This window comes from Accipiter gentilis, chromosome 8, assembly GCF_929443795.1.
Source record: "Accipiter gentilis chromosome 8, bAccGen1.1, whole genome shotgun sequence".
Taxonomy (NCBI): domain Eukaryota; kingdom Metazoa; phylum Chordata; class Aves; order Accipitriformes; family Accipitridae; genus Astur; species Astur gentilis.
Window position 1 is genome coordinate 39,393,974 of NC_064887.1, and position 21,801 is coordinate 39,415,774.

The 21,801-nt window shown below is 46.4% G+C and overlaps 1 protein-coding gene across 8 annotated transcripts; it reads left to right on the forward strand.

The window, feature by feature from the left end:
• The first annotated feature begins 884 nt into the window (after nucleotides 1–884).
• On the forward strand, nucleotides 885–21,670 carry SCAMP4 (secretory carrier membrane protein 4). 8 transcript variants are annotated; one of them, XM_049808603.1, is made up of 8 exons: nucleotides 885–939; nucleotides 6,545–6,612; nucleotides 7,051–7,106; nucleotides 9,950–10,078; nucleotides 13,149–13,305; nucleotides 16,495–16,596; nucleotides 17,567–17,684; nucleotides 18,373–21,670. In XM_049808603.1, the coding sequence occupies exons 3-8, from the start codon at nucleotides 7,100–7,102 to the stop codon at nucleotides 18,547–18,549; spliced, it is 690 nt and encodes a 229-aa protein (XP_049664560.1). In that variant the 5' UTR covers nucleotides 885–939; nucleotides 6,545–6,612; nucleotides 7,051–7,099; the 3' UTR covers nucleotides 18,550–21,670. The 8 variants fall into 8 exon arrangements, with proteins under 8 accessions (XP_049664560.1, XP_049664561.1, XP_049664562.1 ...); XM_049808604.1 differs by having other exon boundaries at nucleotides 895–939; nucleotides 6,542–6,612; XM_049808605.1 differs by having other exon boundaries at nucleotides 908–948.
• Nucleotides 21,671–21,801: the final 131 nt, after the last annotated feature.

Sequence of the window (21,801 nt, forward strand, 5' to 3'; positions counted from 1 at the left end):
TTGCTGAACTGCAGGAGGAGGGAAGTCCCATAAGCACCGGGCACCAGCTCCGTTGTTGCTGATGATGACTTACCTGACTTATTCAGAAGTGAAATCAGCACTTAATGGCAGAAGTTATAAACAGCAACTTCCTCGGCGACCACACAGCCCTGGGTCCCAAACCCAGCCGTCACCCACCGGCTGTTGTAACTAACCCTGGAACCAAAACTTGGCGAGAGCCGGCGGCTGGGGGTGCTGCAAATGCTGTTTGGAGACGGAGCCCGTGGGTGCCTCTGAAACAGCTCTGGTGCCGGCGTGTCTTCTGCAGGGGGGGCACGAACCCCCCAATCCCAAACCCGCTCTCTTTACCCAAAAAGAAACCGGTGCCAACATTGAGGTGGGTGGGCAGCACCTCGTCGCGCTGAGGGGTGCGGGCACCTCACTCTTGGGGTTTTTAACAGTTATGCAGGGGTCAGGGCGAGGGGGAGGGGGCCGGGGTCCCTGGGGGGAGGGGGGGGGGGGGGACTCAGCCTTGCCCGACCGCTCCCCTCACCCCTCAGGGGCCGTCCACGCATCCCCCGGGCCGGCCCACGAAGCCGTCTGGGGAAGGGGCTGTGACAAACCCACCCCCTCGGGGCAGCAGAGCCTCCCCGGCGAGGACGGGGACAAGGTCAGGGTCGGGGTCAGGGACCAGGCCGAGGCCCCTGCGCGCCCCTCCCGCCCCCCTGACAATTCTGTCCCTCTCGGGCCCCGTAGCGGAGTCAGCCGCGCCTCAGCCCACGCCCCGTAGCCGGCTGGCCCCTCACGTGTCGAGAGGTGGGGGCGTGCCGCGGGACACGCTGGGAAATGTAGTCCGCGGTGCGGGGGAGTGCCGCGGCGGCGGCCATTGGAGGGACTCTCTTTCCCAGAGTACCCCGCGGCGGGCTCGGGGGAGCGGGGCGCCGGCCGCTGCGCTTTGAGGTGGGCACGGTGAGCGCCGGGCCGGGGTCGCGGCTGCGGGGGGATGGGGAGAGGCCGGACCGGGGGGCAGCGGGAACAGCCTCGGAAGAGGAATGGGGGGGGGGGGGAGCTGGGGGTGGCCTCGGGGACTGGCGGTGTTAGCGGGGCCGCCCCAGGAGGGTCGGCGGGGGCGGGGGTGTGACAGAGCTACCTCTGCCCTGGGGGTGTAATAACGGGGGCTGGCGGTGGGGCAGCGGGGAATGCCCCGGGGGGACACACACGGCACGGGACACACACGACAGGGAGGGGGTATCGGGGACAGCAGCCCTGAGGGCAACGGTGATGGGGTTAACGGGGGCTGGGGCGGGGGAGGGGCGTTAGGGGAGGGGGTGTTGGGGGAGCCTGTGCTTGGGGAAGTATTGGGGACAGGTCAGGGGGGTTGGCGCATGTGTGGGGAAGGAATCGGGGACAGCTCTGGTGGGGGGGGGAGGGATTGGGGTCAGCTCCAGGGGGAGCAGCTATCGGGGGCAGCGTGTGCGGGTGGTGCTGGAGACAGCCCCGGCGGGGGGGGAAGGGTGAGGGGGTCCCGTGCCCCCCCCGTGGAGAACGATGGCAGGTGGGTCGAGGCTGCTGCCATCCCCTCGGGGGGGGCTGCGAGCACCCCGGCTGCGCTCTCCATCCTCTCCCCGAGGGGTGCTCGGGAATTTGCCTCTCCCCGCTGATTTCTGCCCCGGCCGTGTGGGGCCGGCCGGCCGGGACATGTCTGCCAGGGCCAGAGCTTGGGGGCTCTTGGGGGGGCACAGGGCAGGCCAAGGGGATAAGGCCGGTGCACTCAGGGCAGGGTGAGCACAGGCCAGCTGCAAGGCTCCTGCAGGGGAAGTTCATGTGATTCTCCAGGGGCTGTGAGGAGCGAGGGTGAAGGTTTTTAACGTGCATGGTTTGGGTACCAGCTCTTTCACGTGTTGCCCTTGATAGAGACAGAACATGGATGTTGTAATTTTATTTCCCCCTCTCTGGTCTTAGCTTTTTTGTGAGCTAGAAGGAGCTCAAGAAACTCTTATCTGACCCTGTGATGAAGAGAGCAGTGAGTTAGAAATTAAATAGGTAGCTGATGGATTAATTTATCTGCTTTTTAGTGTTATTCTGGGCCAACTAATGTTGCTACTGTCTGCAGCCCAGGTCTTCTATGTGAGGCCAGTCTGAGCAGGTGACAAGCGGTGGAATAGTCTTGTGCTCTGAACACGTGTGTTTCTGTGCTTTCTGTCTTCCTCTTGAGCCTTCTGTGGTTCTGCCTCTGAGCGGCTGAGCTTTACTTCTGGAATCAGTCATACCGAAGTCAAATATTTGTCTGCTGTGGGTTCCGTAGAACCTAAATTAAGGCTTCTGCCAATCTGCTGAGGCAGTAGATGTGGCTGTGTAAACAGGCTGTGAGAGACCTGAGGGGAATTGCTTCCGATTGTGCTTTCTCACCAGCTCCAGGATGGGGGGAGAGGGGGCAGCAAAATACCCTGTACAGCCAGGAGTTCCCAAGGGGCTCCCGTAACTTGGAGCTGTCTGTTGTACTGGTGTTGGAGAAGGCTAACCCTTGCTAACTTTATTGTTCCTGTGTGTTTTCTCAGCAGCAGTGCTGGCATAAAGAGTTTCCCCATTCTCACTGGTCATGCTGGGCGGCTTTTGGCATTACTTTTTTGGCTGGTTTTGTCGCCTCGTGTAATTTGAAGCATGGCACTGCAAGCATTGTGCTGGTGTCACTGAAGGGACAGTGTCCCACTCTGCAAGGGTTGGCAGCGTGCGGTGGGGAGAGGAAACACTATCATATACAAACTGTACCAGCTATACAGAGTCTAGGTTCATAAAGCTGAGCCAAGCATCTTGGTGCCTTGCAGAGTGACCTCTGCTGCTTTGGGGTCTTTGGGAAGTTCCTGATAAAAGTTGGGCTCTGAATGAGACTTAAAACCAGCCTTTTCTCTTAAAACCAGTGCAGAGTCACAGCTTTCATTTTAAATACAACTGGAGAGGCATACGAGCAAGGCTTTTGCTTGTCTCGGGAGCACTGGAGGTTGTGTTGATTCTCTGCTGAGCCTGGTGGTTTCAAATCCACATCTCTGAGATCCCTGTGGGGTGCCCTTGCTTTTAGGCCATTTGCTCTTCTGAAATGTCTGGGGTCTGCTGGCTTGCAGCGTGAAATGACTTCCGAAAGCCTGGTCTCTGGTGATAACCCTCACCAGAGGGGTAAGCTTGAACCACTTTCAGGAGGTGCGTGTTGTGCCCGCGTCTTCTCATTCTGCTTGCGTTCAAATCACTAAATCATTGTCTTACGAGGGAGTGTTGGCAAGTTCTTCTGCCACTGCTGTTACATACGGATCCTGCCCCTTGATTTGCTTTTGGCAAAGTACACTAGATTAAACCCTTGAGTACAGATCGGTGTAAAAGCTCTCAGCCTCGCTACAGTCATCCTATCGGAATGAAAATATAAAAGCAGTACAGAAAATATCCTAAAGCAAGGCTTCAGAAGGTGGTGAATTTTGCTGGATGGAAAGCTTCGGATGTCAGGCTCCTCTGGGTTTGGCTGGGACATCTGCAGATGGCGTGAGAGGAGATGGTGTCCTGTGAATCTGGTCTTAGGGGACTTGGCCCGGGTCACCAGGTGGGTTTATGGCAAAGCAGGAATGAGTTCAGCACTCCCCTTTTGGCCAGTCCTTTATTATTTCTCCTACTGCCCTTCTCTCTTTTTGGAGAAAGAAGTAGTGAGAAATAACTGAAACTTTTAAAACTATTTACTATAATATAGGCAGAATAAACAAGGGGACTAAATAGCAACATACATGCAGTCATATAATGTGCTGCAAACAGATTGCTGTGGTTATTCCTTCACAAAATTTTCCTCAGTCAGAGATGGAACATGTTTCACAGTAAAGTCACATTCAAAGTAATCATGTTGTCCGCCTAGAAAAACAGTGCTGCTTGCATACGTGTCTTGGTTTAAAGGGAAATGCTGTCTCTTAAAATGACACAGGGCATTTTGAAGAAAAGCTCCGACTGTGTCCAGTGGGCTCTTGTGAGTCATGCATGTTGGACTGTAAACTTTGGAGTTATTCATTGACTGCGGATGAGCACAGTGGAAAAAGGAAGTTCACTTCACACCATGGTTTCCTTAGCGTGTGTGTTTTTTTCCTCCCTCCGCAAATAGTGGAGTGCAAGATGTTGGGTTTTGTCTATTCCCAATTAAACTGAAAATGTTCCGGTGAATAGAGAGCTTATTTATATGTGTTGTTATCTCGCACAAATTCACGTGTGGTTGGATGATACCTGTTTATGCACCTGTTTATCTGTATTTGCTGCGAATCTATTTCCTTATGCCAGGATCTTGCAACTGGAGCTTGGCTTGAGGATGTTTAGGCTGCACAGTGAAATTTTCCCCCTAAAGGAGTTTTAGCCACTGGCTGTCTGAGCTGAGCAACATCATCACTTATTAGACACAAGATTTTTTTCCCCGACTGTACATCTGAGGCCTGTCATCCCGAGACCCTACAATGAAGAGTTTGCAGAAATCCTGCCCAAATTAAGTGGTGAGCTGGGGAGGTATGAAAACAGTGAGTCCTGTGCAAAATTATCTTGGAGCACTGAACAAAAATGTCATTGGGTTGGATCCTGGAGTCTGAGTTCATGCCCGCAAAAGGTTTGAGCTTGCTGCTGTAGGTGTCCGTGGGGTAAAGCTCCCTTTCCTTTCACTGGGAGCTAGGCTGGAGTCTCGCTGTAGCTGAACCAGTGGAAGGTCAACGCATTTCAGGAACTGATTATTCAGTGTAAAAGTTGGTTGTATGCACTCGTCCTTGCAGAAAGAAATATTCTTAATGCTACTTTGGGGTTCCAAACCACATCTTTCTTTAGAGAAATTGCAGCTGTTGTCCCAGGAACTTCTGTGAGATTACTCATAAAAGCAAAGGTTGCTGAAGAGAGGAATACTTGGTAGTTTGTCGTAGCTTCTTTACATGATAAACATAGCATCCTAGAATATCTCAAGTTGGAAGGGAGCCATAAGGATCATCTCTGTCTTCAAAACATTAAACCGTGGCTGAGATTTATTAGGAAATAAGCAGGTAAATGAGAACAACTGGGTAAAACAAGAAGGGATTAGATCACTAGAACGCCGCTTTTCATCGTCTCTGTTTTTTTTTTTTATTATTCATTTATATGAGTTAAAGCCACTCAACTGCACCACAGTTGTCTTCTTGTGAAGGGAGGGCACCCAAGAGCTACAGTTTGGCCACTATGCCCCCATCAAGCCAGGAAAGTGTCCCTTGGTCTTTCCTTCTGGTCCCTTTTCCAGTGGACAGACTGATGCCTCCTGCCACTCTGCAGCTGTCAGACACCAGCACTGAAGCACATAAACTAAATAATCCTCTTCTGAAGGTGGACCTTACTCATTTGCTCATCTTTCAGGGACAGATTCTTTTCTCTTAGTGCTTTAGCATAACTGGTGTTTGCGTGTCATTTGTTCTTTCCCCCAATTTACGGATTTCAACTGGGAGCAGCTGCAAATGGGTGAAGTTTTAATTGTATTCTTAACTGTCTTCATACTTTATTTCCTATTCACACATTTTAAAAAGGCAAAGCAAAATGCTTCCATTTCTAAATCATAAGTTATAAAACGTCTGTCAGACACTGGGTAATGTTGATATTGTGGGAAAGCCCAGAGGCTTCAGCGGTGGTGGGGCCACAGCATGAGAGCATCTAACCAGGGAGTCCCAGCTCAGGAGTGACATAGCTTTCCTGTCCACACTCTATTGCCTTCTTTAGACTGGTACAGGCAAAATAATATTTTCTCCTCTATGTAGAGGTAGTTAAGCTTGTATATAACTGCATCTCTACGTACAGGAAGAATAAGCTGCCTGTACAGCTTCTTACCAGAGTGCTGTTTTCTCCACCAAGGACTGTGCTAGAGTAGCTTAATTAGAAAGGAAAGTAAATGCAACCCCAACAAAATAATTGTGCCAGTGTAAACTCTGCAACCTCCGGACCATACATGGGGCACGTAGGAGGACAGCACAGAGGTGCAGAAAAGGGAAATGAGCTGCTGTAAATCCCGAGGGCTTTGGATAGAGCGCAGCTATTCTGACCTCGGTGCTGTGGTTGCTGTCGGTGCTGGCAGCAGCAGCGTGTGGTCTTTGCTGTGTTTTTGTAGGGGCAGTTTTTAGTCTAGACTTCCTTCATTCTTGATAACTCTTGTCAGACCCTGCAGTGCTGGTTTAGAGGGTTGTTTTGTAGTATTCTGTGTTTCCATTCTGGGATTTGCAGGTAGGGTCACACGGTGGTTTTATCCTTATGAAGAAGGGGTAGAATCAAAGCTCAGCACCGACCTCTCTGCGGCTTTCATCTGTGTGATCAGTTCTGCCAAAATCTGCACCATGGCTGACGCCGAGTGAACTTTGCAGGATTTGATTTTTCCAGAATTATGGTCATGTTCCATGGTGCTAACAAGAAGAATGGATCTGCATTTTAAGAAGGGTTGTGCAGAATTATTAAAGTAATGAGGGATGTTGGGGTTTGTGTACCAGCTGATTTTTTTTTTTTTTAGCAGCAGTTTACTTCCCAGCTAACAGTGATTATCTTTTTGTTTCAGCAGCTGGGAAGGTCCACAGAGAGCCAGGAGCCAACAAATCATATCAACACCTAAATGAGGCATTAAGTCTGGTGAGCTCGTACAAATTTCTCTTCTGATGTGTGTGCTTTGCTGGGTCGCACCCAGACCTGTCTGTCTCAGCTTGTTGCCTGGCTGCAGCTGGAAGGTACACATGTTCTGGCAGTGGCTCTCTGTGCATCCTCAGCCTTTGCCAGGTGCCACTAAGAGCACATTTGTTTGCTACTGAATTACACAAGCCTTAAAAGTGGTTGACAGTGGGGTTGTGCTGAATGAGATGCTACCAGGTGGAGCTTCATATGAACAAGGAGATACTGTGTTCCTTTCTGTAAGGTTCCAGCACTCCTACTTTGGGCAATTGGAGAAGAGTAGTTTGTAGTGGGAACCCCAGGCTCGCATTCTGTCACTGTGCTGGAGATACTCCCCATTCCAGGAGATTCTTTGGGTGCTGGTTAGTGACATGTGCTGACCTGATTTTCTTTCTCCAATAGATCCATTGCTGTCTGTCTGAAACTTCACCAGGGAACACTCCTAATAGAAATGGCAGGTAAGAGCACCTCAAAATATGGCAACATAAGGAGAATGGTTTCAGAGAATGTTTTTCAGTATGCTGTGATGGCTGTAATGCATCAGGTATGCGACATATGTCCCTTCCCAAGATTTTGATGATTCCTAAAGCTCTTCAGCTACCTCTTTTTTCTTGCCTTGGTCACATTCACTTTTACGCTGTATCCACTGTAGATTTGTCAGCTGAGGTTACTGTTCTAGCGATAAAGGCTCAGGTGTGACTTGTTTAAAAGTTTTATGAGGATGGAATTTATTCACAAAAAAGTACATGAGAATAATTCCTTCCTTACAGAGGCTGAACAGCTTTCCACAGCGTTCCTAGCTATATTATTGATATTAATACATCTTAATTTTACTTGTAGTGAAATTAGTAACAAAATTCCTTCCAACTTTTTTAAGATAAGAGAAAGTCCAGGACTTCCATACGGCTGCTGTTCATTGGTACTAGTTTGGTTTTTGAAAGCACAGATTGTGCTTGCTGATCTAATGTGTTGATCCTAGCCTTGATGGGAGTGCTGTAGCACTCCATGCCATGCAGTCAGACATGAAAGAGGGTATTTTCATTTGATTTCTTTTCATCTATTCTTGGAAGTGACCCAGAACAGTTGAAAACTACAGGGTCTGTGGGTGGGAGAAAGCGGTCATCTGGCTTCTTGCAGCTGGGCAGCAACAGAGAAGAGGTGTGATCCCAATCTTGCACCTAGCAAACAATTGTGGAAGTATTTTGAGCATTTTGTGAGCTTGAAAAATGACAAACTGCAGTGGCTGGTGCCCAGCAGGACAGTTGCTTTTGGCCCCACCATTCAGGGACTTCTGCACTAGAGGCTGGCAGCAGCTCTACTGCCTATGACAGATCTGTACTGTAGGAGAGAGAAAATGGAAGAGAGCAGAACCGAAGTAACTAGCTGCAGCTTCAGCTGTTGAAGAAGGACAGAACAAAATTTTCCTTATCCTTCAAAAAAAAAAAAAAAAGATTTTTAGAGAGTCTGCTTTTACTGTGGTTGGTTAATCTTGGTCTTATTGACTTCCCTAGGGAGCTGTGTCTTTAGCTTTAAGAACTGTGCCCCTTTCCTTTCCTTTGACCCAGCATTGTTATGTCCTTTTGTAGGCTGCTGAGACAGACTGTCCGGGAGAAAGCTCACTAGGTGTTTATAGCAAACAAAAAAATTAGTATGAAGAAGTCCAAATTCCTATGGACTTTGAAATCAGCCGTGGAACATCAGCACTACATGTGGTGGGGTCAGCAGTAGGTGTTAACCAGTAACTAATCCTAGCTTTAGAGGGCATCTGAATTAATGTAAAATGCATTTAGCCGAGATGGGTAAGGAGGGGCAGAAGACTTAATGTTTGTTTTCATAAGAAAAAATCCACTGAAAACTCAAGTTGGGCTGGTGACTTCAGACTTTATTCCATATTTAATTCTGATGTACTCACAGTGGGTGTTATCCTCACCATATTTTCTGTGTGAAAATATGCCTTTCCTTTACATGAAGTGAAGCCTTTTCTTTCCTAAAGCATGGCTTACAGCTTTAGACTCTTCCCTGCCAACCTTCAAATGAAGCTAAGAAGCTGCTCCTGCAAAATGTCTTCTCACACAGACATAATGGCAAGAGAAGGGGAACTCTTGTGCTGACAGTTCTTGTTCAGACATTTCCTCTCGTCTTCTGTGCCATTTGGAGGTTTTCCCAGGACATTCTTCATCTCTTCCTCTAGTTGTTTTTAATTCTGTTTACTGAGGCTGAAGTAGACTAGAAACAATTAGTCACAATGCTCTGAAATCAAACTTTAATCAGCACTGGAAGGCAAGAGCAAACATTCCCAAACATGTAGAAACTCATATCCAGGCACACATATATACACAGACAAATCTGTGCATCTGTCTAGAAGCTGACAGCAGCTTAAATGCAGAGGATTTAGGCTTTTAATTACTTGATTTTAAAACATAATTTCTTCTCAAGGTAAGGTTTTCTTCACCATATCACTTCCATTTGCTGATTTATTTTATCTGAATGCAAAGCTTTTTTCTTCCTCTTTTTTTTTTCACAGAGTTTATTAACCTTACAGGAAAAACTTGACTTTTACAGATAAAAGGGTACATTCATGAGTCCTGTCACAACAAAATCATCCCTGGCATCTGACTAGCCTTCCCGGAACTGGATGATAATCCGAGTACTGAATTGCAGTTTGAGATGCTTTCCAAAGGCACCCTTCCTTACTGTCACAGGGACATATCTACTACAGGTCCCAAGGCCTGATCCGTGTGCCAGCAAGCCCACCTACTCAGAGCTTGTGTCTGAACATAAATCTGCTTGTCTGGACAACTGCCAGCCTTTCCTCTTGCTTTGGTTTTCTGAGAAGTTGTAACTAAAAACCTCTGTGCAGGCTGTTTCCCCCAGATGTTGCTGCCCTCTCCCCCCTTCCTGAGTAACCTCATCCTGGAGCTTATTTTAAGGTTTTTGTCTTGCAGGGCCTTTCACACAACTGATGTGTAAAGGTATCAAATCCACGTGTTGCTTATTAGCTCATTTCTATTCCTTGCTCTAAGCCTTGCATGTGCTAGTTTAAATGTTGTGTCCACTGCTGAGGGAGGAGAGCAAAGTATTTGGTGTCCAGCGTGAGGATGAACACACTTTAGTGAGTAACCTGAATCAGGCTAGAGCTGGCAATGGTTTTCTCTTCTGAGAAAATCTCTTTTGATTCTTGTGAGTCCCCTCGACCTAGGGGTCCATGGGTGTGTACTGGGAAGGTGTGGAGGATATTACACTTGCTCAGCCATATCAGAATGTTTCTGCATTCAGCTAATATCTGTGTTCTGCATTGTAGAAAAGGTGAATAACTTCCCACCGCTCCCCAAGTTTATTCCTCTGAAACCATGTTTCTACCAGAATTTTGCTGATGAAATTCCCATCGATTATCAGTCTCTGGTGAAGAGAATCTACCACGTATGGATCTGTAAGTTGAATAAGAAACCTGTCCTAGGAAAACCTATGTGTGTAGTAAAAATTATAGATCTTGATGACTTACGTGCTTTAAGGTTTCGACTGGAATTAGTTGATGAGAAATGATGATTCATCTTAAAATACTGTAATATAACTTTATGCCCAAATTGTAAGCTGCTGTGCCTTGAATCTTTGCCACAGAGCTGCTGTTGAAGAAAGGAGAGACTATCAGTGCTAGAAAAGTCTATTAGTAAATTTGAGGAGGAAAAAAACAAACCACATTTGATAACTTTATTAATGTCAAGTGATGTTTTACTCCCCAAAATAGCCTGCTTAAAGTAATTCCCAATTCACCTAAACTAAGATGAATAGAATTTTAGGTAAGAAAATAAATGTGGCCCATATGCTTGCTACCTGTCTTCCCACCTTGCTATAGGAAGGCTGAAATTCCCCCTTGTTTGTGCCATCTACACATTTCCCTTCCCAATTGAAGCAGTGTCTTCTAGCCGTATGCTGTCTCTTCCTTAGCTATCCATAGCCCACAAAACATTCCCCGTCCTGCTGGGGAAGGGCGCTGATCCTCTTGGTCACAGCTGGTGATTTGCTGATACTCTGTAGGAACAGACCTCCTGGCTCTGAGCTTGTGTTGTCTGGCTTAGCCATTCAAAAGCCAGTAATGAAAATTGACCATTCTTCTCCAAGGAATGAAATCGGATGAAAAATGGTGTGGCAGGCCTAGAGAACCAAAGGGAATGCTTTGGAAGATTAAAAATCTTTTTGCCTTGCTTATCTTTTTTTCCCCAAATGCTTGTCATCCTATTTACCCTTCTCACTGAAGGAAAGCTTGTTTTCTGCCAGATATGCATTTGGTGGCATGGCTTTTATTCCAGATGCATAGGATGTGTGTATGAGAGAGATTTGTGTGCATAAATAATAGCATAATCTATAACTCCATTGTTCTTTCGTTATTTAGAGATGCTGAAATGAGCTCTGTAATTTTCTTGCCTGAAGAAACTGCTTGTCCCTTCAGACTAACTGGTTAAATGTTGCATGCTGTAAAGCTGCCTTTGTCTGCGACTCTCCCTAAACAAAGCGTCTCTCATTCAAGTTAATGGCAGGCTGGAAAGGTGCCAGCCATTTGGGCAACTAGTCTACGCATGGCTGAGGAGACCTGGCATTTTCATCAGGAGTTTTAAACTTCCATCTGCAGCACACTTTCTTTTGGGGTCTGCCAGACTCTTTGGTATGGGATGGGATAGGATGGAGAGAGACATATGGAGGAAGGGCCGTAAACAAGAAAAGGCCGGTATTAAAAATGGAAACACAGAAGTCATTGCTAGAAGGTTGAATGCTCATTACTTTAATTGGATGTGAACATTGTATTAAGGTGGATGATGATTTGGGGAAATCTGTACCAGAGCTCCCACTACCGGAGAACAAACTCCTACCTGACGTGCAGGGAGAACCAGAAGTTCCTTAACACTTTATAGGTGCTCTTGGTTTGGTGGCTTGTTTTTTATTAGGTAACTCTTGGAGAATAAATGACTTCTGAAAATAAAAATTTGGAGAAGTACAGCTAATTACTGTAGAAATGAAATTTAAATAATGAAAATTCTTTCTTCCCCCCAATATTAAGATACATCCAAACCATTGCATCTAAAACCTTGTTGTTAGCTACTCAGAAGTTTTCTTTGTAGTAAAACAATGTTTTGTTTTAACTCACAAGTAATTTGTATGTCACAAGCAGCAGCTGGGTTCAGATGCTTTCCATGCTAGACTCTCCTGACTGTGTTGTCAATACTATTTTATGACCACACAACTTTGCAGTTGTTTAGCAGCCCCTGGGCTGTGTGAAGGCAGGTGGGTCTGTGCCAAGAGGAGGAAAGAGAAAGAGAGGCTAGGCTGGCCTCGGGTGTCCGAGGACCAAGCCGGTGATGTGCAGGCATGCTGCAGAGCCACCAGTTCACTTACCACGGGTGAAGAGAAATTCAGGGATTTAATTTTGACTGAATAAATGAGGGCAGGGTCCAGAGTATTACTGTGAGCTCATCACCAGGCAGTACTGAAGGATCTTTTGTGTTTGGACCCTCCGCCTTCTCATTTCTCTTTATCTGTGCTAATTGATACAGGTTACTGCAAAGTTTTTTAAGTTACCACCTGTTTTCCAAAATATGAGCTTGTAATTGGGCTAAGCCTCTTCAACACTGGCAGAGCCTGGGGGGATGCAGGGACAGCTGCAAGGAGTCCCTGGAGTATTGAGGGGAGCTCGTGGAGGAAAGCAGGGAGCCCCTGGCATGGGAACTGAGCTCAGCCTGTGAAAGCTGGGAAGTGTGCAGCCCCCCCTTTGCAGTGATGTTGAGCTTCAGGGAAAGGGGGGACCAGCATCACTTTGTGCATGTCTCCTTAGCACAGCACTCTGGGGCCGTTGTCAACTGTGCCTTTTCATCCAAGTCGCAGGAATGGGGATATGAAAAGGCCTTTAAGCCACCCCTGTGGTCCCATGTTCTCACCCTGATTGGAGTTTGCTTATCCCCTTGCTCAAGGCAGCACTTACGAGCCCTGAAGCTAACTTCCAGGCTTCCTCGGAGGCCCAGGGAAGTATAGAGAGAGCCTGCAAGGCACTGTGCTGGCTCTGTAATAGCTCCTGAGGCAGCCTCAGCAAGCACAGAGACCAAAGACATATTGAGGCTGGGTGCAGGGTGCAGGTTTTACACCCTGCTCCTCTCATAAAGGGGTTTTCCTACAAATGCAAGTTGAACCTTGCTCGTAATTGATAATAATACTGGCCTAAGTCTTATATTTGCCACACTGGTTGCTACCCAGCTCTCCATCCCCTGGCAAGTCCCAAAAGAGTTTCCTCATGCCTCTGCCACAGCACTGTCTCTGGAGATAGATGTGTCTGTGCTGCTGGCTCCTGCGGCCACGCAGGAACTTGCGACTCACTTGGACTGGCTGCGTTATTGGGCTTGAGTTTCCCACTGCAGCATGGACCCTTCCTATTATAATACCGGGTGTTTGTTTCCTTTTTGCGTGAAGATATGAAACTGCACAACCTCATGTTCTTTCCTCTGCTCTCTTTACAGTTTACTGCATCACGCTAGTAGTGAATATAATTGCATGCCTGGCATGGTGGATCGGAGGAGGCTATGGGGTCAATTTTGGTTTGGCCATCCTTTGGCTTATCCTCTTCAGTCCCTGCGGCTATGTCTGCTGGTTCCGACCTGCGTACAAGGCCTTTCGGTAAGTAGAAGCTCATGAAGCAGTTTTGTTTTGGTTTCCTCTGGGAGAGAGATGTGTTGTTATTGGGGAGTGCCCCTATGGAGATCTTTCTGTCTGGGATAAAGTTTAAGGACTTGATGTCTGAATGTCTTGTTTACTTTCGAAGTGAAGAACAATGTGGCTACTTCTAAACACTAGATGTAGGACTGAGCGTTACCTGTCTAGGATTGCAGGTGAGCAGAAGCGAGTAGTTTTCCACTTTCATGAGGATGAAATTCATATTTTACTTATATATCTCAAGCTTTGCAGCACCCTCATATATAGCATTAAGACAGATACTAATTTGGTAAAGCTTCATTGAGGCTTATTTTGATGGAAGACTATTAAGTTATTAGTTTTTGAGAACTCTTCTATTTTTTGTCTCTAGATACTTGAGAGCTTGGCTGCTTTCCTTTTTAGATAAAAGCAGTTCCCTGGAGCGAGTCCTTCTGAAACTCCACAAATATTTAAAGCCATCCTACATTTTCACTTTAATTAATAATAATTTGCATTTGCTCATGCTTGCAGTGGATCACAAGGCATTATTCAGACATTAATGCATAACGCTTGTCAGAGCCATGAAGGTCCCAAGCAGTTTCCAGCCTGACACAGGGAGAGGAGGCACAGAGGAGGGGAGGGACCTGGCCAGTGTCAGACTGTGGGTCACCAGCAGACCCCACACACGAGTCAGGGATTTGGACCCTGAAGGGGAAGCTCTTTCTGGTTCCCCATTACCAGAATACTCTGGATTTTGATTATTCACCAGATTCTGTGATGAGTTGGTTTAGATAACAGCAAAAGCAGCTGATAGAAATGGGAGTTGGCAGGTGGGGCCTTATCTATTTAGCACATGCTCAATTAATTGTTTAAATGCTCTTCCCAATTTATGCTTTGTATACTAACAACACTGGGCAGTTAATGCACTGGTGGTGCTTAAAACATCAGTGACTACATCATGGAGTACAGGGGAGGATTATTTCTGACGGAAACGGAAGGCCCCTGGGTTGGATTCATCTGAAAGTTTTAAAAGACGTGAAAGTACCAGCTCTGAACTCTTGCCCTCTGGGGCTGGGGTTTTGTCCCCATCCCTAGTTCAGAAGCCCGAGGGCCTCTGAGTGCTGGCTAGAGCTCTGTTCAAAGAGCAATTTCCATTCTGAAGTCTGGGAAAAATTACTCCTCCCCATTGACCTCCTCTGGGCTTCACAAGGACCGTTTCTAATTATTTCTTTAATGTTGTTTGTGTGTGTTTATGCAACTGAATACTGAAAGGTCCCTGAGGTTACTCTGTGTAAAGACTTCTGCAATTAAAAAAAGAATAAGCCCTAGGGACAGACTAGCAAGCCCAGAGATCATTGACTTTGACATCAGCTGTAGAAGAGGCTTGAAAAACACTGCAGTGGGGCAGCACTGTTTCTTATGGGACTGCAGCTAGTCGAGATTCAAGAAAGTGAGGTCAGACCCACTTGCTGTGCTTGTTCGGGGAAGATGCAACCCTTCAATCTTGGCATCATGTACTGCGAGGATGCTTTCGTAAAACCATCGTCATACATCTGCATCCAAAATTAAATTAGCTGCAGAGCTTTGGCACTAGGGCAAAGCTGTTGCAAATCTGCACCAGAAAGCTGGATCAGAAATCACCTTTTCTGTGTATCCTCACTAATTCCCACAGATCCTTTCAAATGAAGACTCCTCCAGCCCTTTTCAGGTTGTAGTTGCAAAAGTCTGTTTGAAGGCTCAGCTTCGAGCCTAATCCTTGTTAATTGGATTATGATAGGCACTACTGTGAACAGTCCATGTTTAAAGTATTTCTTTCACACTGCTGTACTCTGAGGTGATATTTGAAGGGCAGGATCATGAGGATACTCAGGGATGGCAAATTTCTTTTCCAGCATTGCTGTGGCTATCTTTTGAAAGATAGAAGTTAACTGTACCAACACACGTGGCTCAGAGTGGCAGGGGTCTGGCTGGAGGCTTTTCCACTCATGTCAGACTAGTCAGGGTCCACTGCATTGACCTCTCCAGAGCCTGGGGTCCTGCCTCCCTCATCTCCTCTTTAGTCATTAGGGGCTAGAATTATAATACTAATAAACATTAAAATAATAACAATAATTCAAATAATAAACATTTCAATACTTTCAGGGTTTGAGCAGGAGCTGGGAATGACTGGAGCACTTTTTTAAACTCCTCCTTGCACCTAGCTGTGTCATAAGCAACTGAAGTGTTTTTTGTAAATCTGTTGTGTAAATCATGGGCCCTTTGAGTTCCTGAGAGAATGGGAATCATTTGTATCATTAAAAATGATAGTTTGGGGAGTTTTAGAGTGCCTGGGCTTACAGTGAAAGGTTGGCTCATCAACATAGCTGGTTTAATGGGATGAAGATGTTCTGCTGCAGTTCTGTGGCAGAGCCAAAACTTGGACAAGACAGTGCTGTGCCCCAGTGCACCCATGATAGAGGCCATGAATTTATCTGGTCAGCCTTCTTGTTTGGGGTCATATTCATGCTGTCTATTATACCTGCATAAATTAAAGGACCTCACATATTCAGGACCCTCTCAACCTGAAGATGTGGAGCCTGCAAAGATGTGAAAGCATGCTTCTGCATTTCCCCAGACAGGGTACCACCCGCTTCTCACATGACTGTTTTTCTTCCTATTATGTCCCAGTGCTGGATTATTAACCATGGACATGTAAGTGTGATGACGAGCAGCCACTGAGACATTCCCAGCTGGAATTCTCATGCTCAATGATCACTTTTTAGCATATGGGCAAAGTCTGCCTGCCAGTGTTTGGGCCTCCTTGTGCCTACTGGCCAGTGTATGAGCTGCACAGGTGTCAGGCTGTGCTGTCTTCAGATGCTTGGTCAGAGAAATGATTCAGGCACTCTCTGTTCTGCAGGAGACCACCTCTCCTCATGTGTCATCATATATGCAATTACTTTAGTAGAGCAATTGCAGGAGCCAGGCTTATTGGAAGTGATTAGGCACTGATGATTCATGGAGCTGTGTGCTTTCACTGCGAGGGAAAGAGGAGTAGCCTTCAAAGTACATAGCTGTAGAGGGGTCTCTTCTGAGATACCATGTATACCACATACCTTGTATGTGATAGGGTCAAACATCAGTGAAGTAACATGAGGTGCCAGTCTCCCCCTAACTTGCTCTCTTCCTTCACAGGTCGGACAGCTCATTTAATTTCATGGCCTTTTTCTTCATATTTGGTGCACAGTTTATTCTCACGATCCTGCAGGCGATTGGTTTCTCCGGATGGGGAGCTTGGTAAGCAGGATGCTCCTACAGTCTTATAGCTGAGCACTCGGTTCCCATGCCTGACAGTTTCAGGCTATGGGCTGTTTCTGTGAACTTTTGAGAAACTGGTGGGAGTCTGTACAGGGTGGAGTAGAAGAAGCTTTCTGTTCATGGAGTACACAATTTTGCTTCCATTGCTGCTTATTGTAAGAGTTCCTGTATTGGCAGTAGTCAGATATCTTCACCTGCTTGTTCTTTTTAGCACCTTCCTACAATGTCCATTTCTTTTTAACATTTAACCAGTCAGTTTCAAGATTCATCTGATCCTCTTTTAGCATTGCCCTCAAAGTATTCACAGCACATGGTGAGCAGTGCATGATGACTCACTGTTGGCCTATAGAGCAAGTATTGTGAGAGTTGTCCTAAAATAAATGGGAGCATTTTAGTGTCTGTCCCTGGTTATGTTATAATTGTTTGGTATTTTAACTGTCTGTCTCTAGAGACTTGAGAGCAATTCCTGCTGAAACTACAAATAACAGAAAGTCCTAGCACTCTGTATAGCATTTTGTTATGTTAACTACTGATGCTCTCCAGTTGCCCTACCTGGTTATTGCCATCAAAGGAATAGAGATGTAGTGTAAATCATAGGACCCTCATGTTCCCTGATCCTAGTTCTGGTCTCTAGATGCACAACCTCTGCAGGGCTGAAAGCACCTTGGGAATAAATCTTCTCTTCCCAGAGTCTGTGCAGCTGGCTGTCCCTTAAAGGTCTGAGACTGGGTTAGTGAGGCATGCTGGCAAGCAAGATTTGAGATCTTGGGGAAATACCTGCCTGAGCTGCATTTAATTGTGTCCATTTTCTTAAATGTTCTTTTAATTGTCAAGAGCTTTAAAGCTGCCTTGTAATTTCTGTGTACAAGTAAACAGTTTTTCTGATAACAAGGACACTTAAAAAAAGAGAGCTATAATGATATTCTTCCTTTCTTTGTGTTTCTCTCAGTGGATGGTTGGCAGCCATTACTTTCTTCAGCACCAGTGTTGCAGCTGCTGTGTTCATGCTGTTTCCTGCCATTATGTTTACAATGTCAGCGGTCGCAATGCTCATCTGCATTTTAAGGGTAGGTGCTTCAGGTGTCTCTCTGACTTGGAGTATCTGCATTTTGTATGGCAGTAATGCGAACAGGCAGCTTAGGAGCCACTGTAAGCCATCACTGCTTTTAAAGGTTTTATAATGTCATCAATTGGTGTCTCTCAGAGTATCTAGAGGACAAATCCAGATAACACAAGACAGCTGGGGCTGGATGTTGTCACCATTTCATGTGGTGATGTTCCTTTATGTCACTCGAAGCAAGCTTCATTGCTCATTGGGGTGGTCGTTGATGGTAAAGGTGAAGCAGGTCGAGATGGCCTGCAGTGGGGACTGGGTGGCAGGATGGGAGGTGGTCCTCGGTTCCCTGCAGAAAGAAGAATTTGGAGGTAGGACTCTCTGGAAAGCTTCAGTAGGCTGATGGCAGAGGAGGAGAGAAGACAGAAGCCCTGCTGAAGCAGCAGTGTCAGTTTTACATAGGTTTCAGCCCACTGGCCTGGGTTGTCTGCCTTGCTGTGGGATCCCCAACCTGAATCCCAGACTTGTGGCTGAAATGGGTTCAAGTCTTGGTTGATATTATCTGTTTGTACCTCTGTTCACTGTATTATTACATGTTTAGTGCTTTTGTTCCTTGGAAATACAGCTCTTTACAGAGAGAGAAACAAGAGGTGTGGGTACCTGTTGCTGAATTTCCTCTTCTTCTCTCTTTCATCCATTAGGTACATAAAATTTACCGAGGGGCTGGTGGAAGCTTTCAGAAAGCTCAGGATGAGTGGAACAGTGGCACATGGAGGAACCCCCCCAGCAGGGAGGCCCAGTACAGCAATTTTTCTGGGAACAGCCTGCCAGAGTATCCCACAGTGCCCAACTATCCCCCGGGAAACCAATGGCCTTAAGCAGCAACAGCTGCAAACTGCCTGGATTCTCTTCTTTTTGGTCTTTTTATTATTGTTATTTGAAAAGATCATTTGCATTCCCCCGCAAGCACCCCATTCATCTTGGGGACTTTTTTGTTTTTTGTCTCCTCATCACTGCAGAAGATACGTGCTGTCAGCCCTTGCCACCTCCAGAGCACTGCACGGCCTTATCAGAAAGTTTTTTGTTTGTGTTGAGTTACCAGTATTTGCCTCGTTGCAGACTGAGGAACCAACCGTTCACTGCCCTTGCTTGAGGGAATCCTCTCATGACCATACGTGAAAAAGGCTTGACTTCCTCACAACGGTGAACGCTACCACAATTGCTCCTTCTCCTGCCTCCCTGCTTAGTTTTCATCACATACATAGCACACCGCCAAGTCATCTGTAACAAACGCAATCAGAGCATTAGTAGCAACGGGTGTTTACTCTCCTGGATGAATAATCTGGAAATTTTCTCTCTAAGGGAAATGCAACACCTAAATTATTTGGTACTAGTGATATCGAAGGTATTTGTAAAACCTACAACCTCATTTGCTTGTGCTCTCTGGTGAAGAATCCTCTAGATGATGGTGCTTGCTGTGGGCGAGTGTTGCTCAGATGTGAAGTCCACAAGAGTCCTCATTTGCCTGGCTAGGACTATTGTTATGCTAGAAGTCTTGCTTTCCCTGCTGCCAAAATCTTTTGCCAGATCCATGTGCTTCAAAGGTACAGATTCATCTCAGTTGGTTAATGATTGTTTGCTTAAAACCTGATTCAAAGCCACTGGCAACTATTGAAAAGCTGGCTGACGCTGGGCTTTGGATCTGGCTACCTGGGTGATGTTCACCCTGTTACAGGTAGGCAGCACGAGATCTCTACGCCATCTGACTTCTACTTCTGTGGCATCCAGGTTTTGTGCTGACCCAAGAAATGCCCTATGGGGCACACCTTGCCCTTTAGGGACACCCTTTTTTTCTGGGCTCCCAGCCAGTAGCCGGATGCAAGGTAACTATTGATCTCAGTGCTGGGGCCCCTGTGTGGTTTCGGAATAATTCTATTACAATTAATAGTTTTAATTCTGCCTTCTACCAATGTAGTTGAAATCCAGACATTATGCAGTGGGGTCTGGTAGACCAAGGAAAGCTTGTTAGTCCTCATAACTGATATTAGCTGTGCAGACCTGGTCTGCGTCTGTGTAGCCAGCAGTGCTTTCCTTCCATGTATGAGCAGGGAGAGAGAGATTCTTGGCTTTCTCCATGAATAGGCTAAAGAGAGGGTCAAGCTGTTGGGAAGGATTGTTTTCCCTGAGAGCCAGCATCTGTCTCGTCATTCATCTCCATTCTGTGCATGCACATCAGGACTCCTGTAGCCTGAGCCATCCAATTCCCCTGTGTCCTACAGCGATCCAAGCAGCAAAGGCTGCAGTTTTTTCTTCTCCCTCAACAGCCTGCTGTGAATTTTTTCAAACCTGTCAAAACTGGGAGGTCAGTTCCCAATATTTTTATAGGGAGTGAGTGTTCAAAGTCTTGGGCTCTGAAAGTTTTGGCCAATGATCCTGTGAAGGATGGAGTGCTCCACTGCGGAGACTTGGGAGGTGTTGGGCACGCCATGGGTCAGACCCAGAGCCTGCCTGGCTTGGCAGGCTGGCGGATGGGATGCCAGAGATGTTATGGTCTGAGTGGGTTCACTCCAAATTCACACTAAGTAGCTGGAAAACAAAATTGGCTCCTGGAAAGGGACAGGGAGGTTGTCCTAGCTAGGTGGAATTGATTTGCAAGTGATCTTTTGAAAACTGTCTTTACATGTGCCTTAACTAATAAAATACTAGTTCACGAAGGAGAACTCTTCCTTCCCCATCATCCCTGCAGAACTTCCCATTTGCTCTATTAACTTTTCCTGTGTCATACTGTAAATACTAAGTGAAGTACAGCTTGGAGTCTGCATGACACCTTTGTTATTAGGGCCAAAACGAAAGCAAACATGAATCAGAGGGCAGAGCCTCCCTGAATTTCCGTTTACAAGCAACATTAATGCCCCACTGCAGAACCAGCCTTTTGCTGGGTCTGGGATGTTTAACATGCTCCAAACACAAGGGGGTTTTTTTCTTGCGAATGTGCAATGTGCTTGTAAATACAAATGCTTGAAGCCTTCTTAACAGAACATGACCTGATTGCATTGTCAAGCTTTTAGGTGCCTTTGTCTTGTGTCAAGTGTAATTTTAAGTGTTCTTTGTCACTTGCCATCAGAAAGTGATAGAAGAACTGCCTGTCGATTAACTCCCTGGAAATACGATTGCACTACAGGGGAGTGAGGGGAGGTTAACTGGGCCAAATGCAAGATTGGCCATACTTGGAAGCCACAACATGGTGCACCCATGGACCGTGCTTCCTCCAGCCCTGCCCCTCTCCATCCTCAGCCTCTTGCCAAAATTTTTCAAAAGTGATTGGTGTCTGTCCTTTTTTTTTTTAGTGTGTCAGGTTGGAGATTTCAAAGGAACCAGGAGGAGAAGCATTGCTAGGGCTTTTGCTCAAATTCTTGCTCCAGGCCCTTAAAATCTGAGCAGGAGGCACTGCTTCTCTCTTTTTTTTTTTTTTTTTTTTTTTTTTTTTCTCCTCTCTCTTCCCCTTGGATAATCTGGGGGGCTGCTTTGAAGCACCCACCTTCAGTCACGTTGAAAATGCTTGATGCAGGGAGAGGGTGTACTTAGGAACCTGCCCACAAAAATGGTTGGATGCAGACACCAAAATCGCACCCCATTAGCAGACACTGCCTGAGATCTCTACAGAGGTTAAATGAACCTCTCTGGATGGGATCTGCCATCTCTCTTCCCCCCTCCATCCTTTTCAATGCCAGAAACCGTAATTCCAGAAAGTTGACTCAACACGCTGCCTGAACTACCGTGGCTTATTTTTTTGGACTCCTCTGTATGTTTTTAAATGTTTACATTAGATTTCTAAGACTTCTTAACACCATTAACCTGGACCTGGCTCCTGGTTTTGTTCTACATCACGTGGCGTGTATGTGTGCGATGTTTCATGTCACTTGTGGAGCTCTGGTTTTTGTTTGTGTGTTTCTCCTGATCACAAGACAATAAATGCTCATCCTGTGCTTGATGAGAACAACTGGCCGCATTAGAGAAGTGTGTCTGTTCCTAGGTAACCGGAGTTATCTGGCAGAGGGAAATGGCGAAATCTCTATTTTCCTCCAAAGTCTCCCACCACGTTGTTTTTTCCTTAAAAAAACAGCACATTT

Bases quoted from the DNA above. Each gene is read 5' to 3' on its own strand.
- SCAMP4 (XM_049808603.1), top strand. The intron at 10,079-13,148 runs GTAAGTTGAATA...CTCTCTTTACAG, and splicing joins AATCTACCACGTATGGATCT to TTTACTGCATCACGCTAGTA. The intron at 16,597-17,566 runs GTAAGCAGGATG...TGTTTCTCTCAG, and splicing joins TTCTCCGGATGGGGAGCTTG to TGGATGGTTGGCAGCCATTA.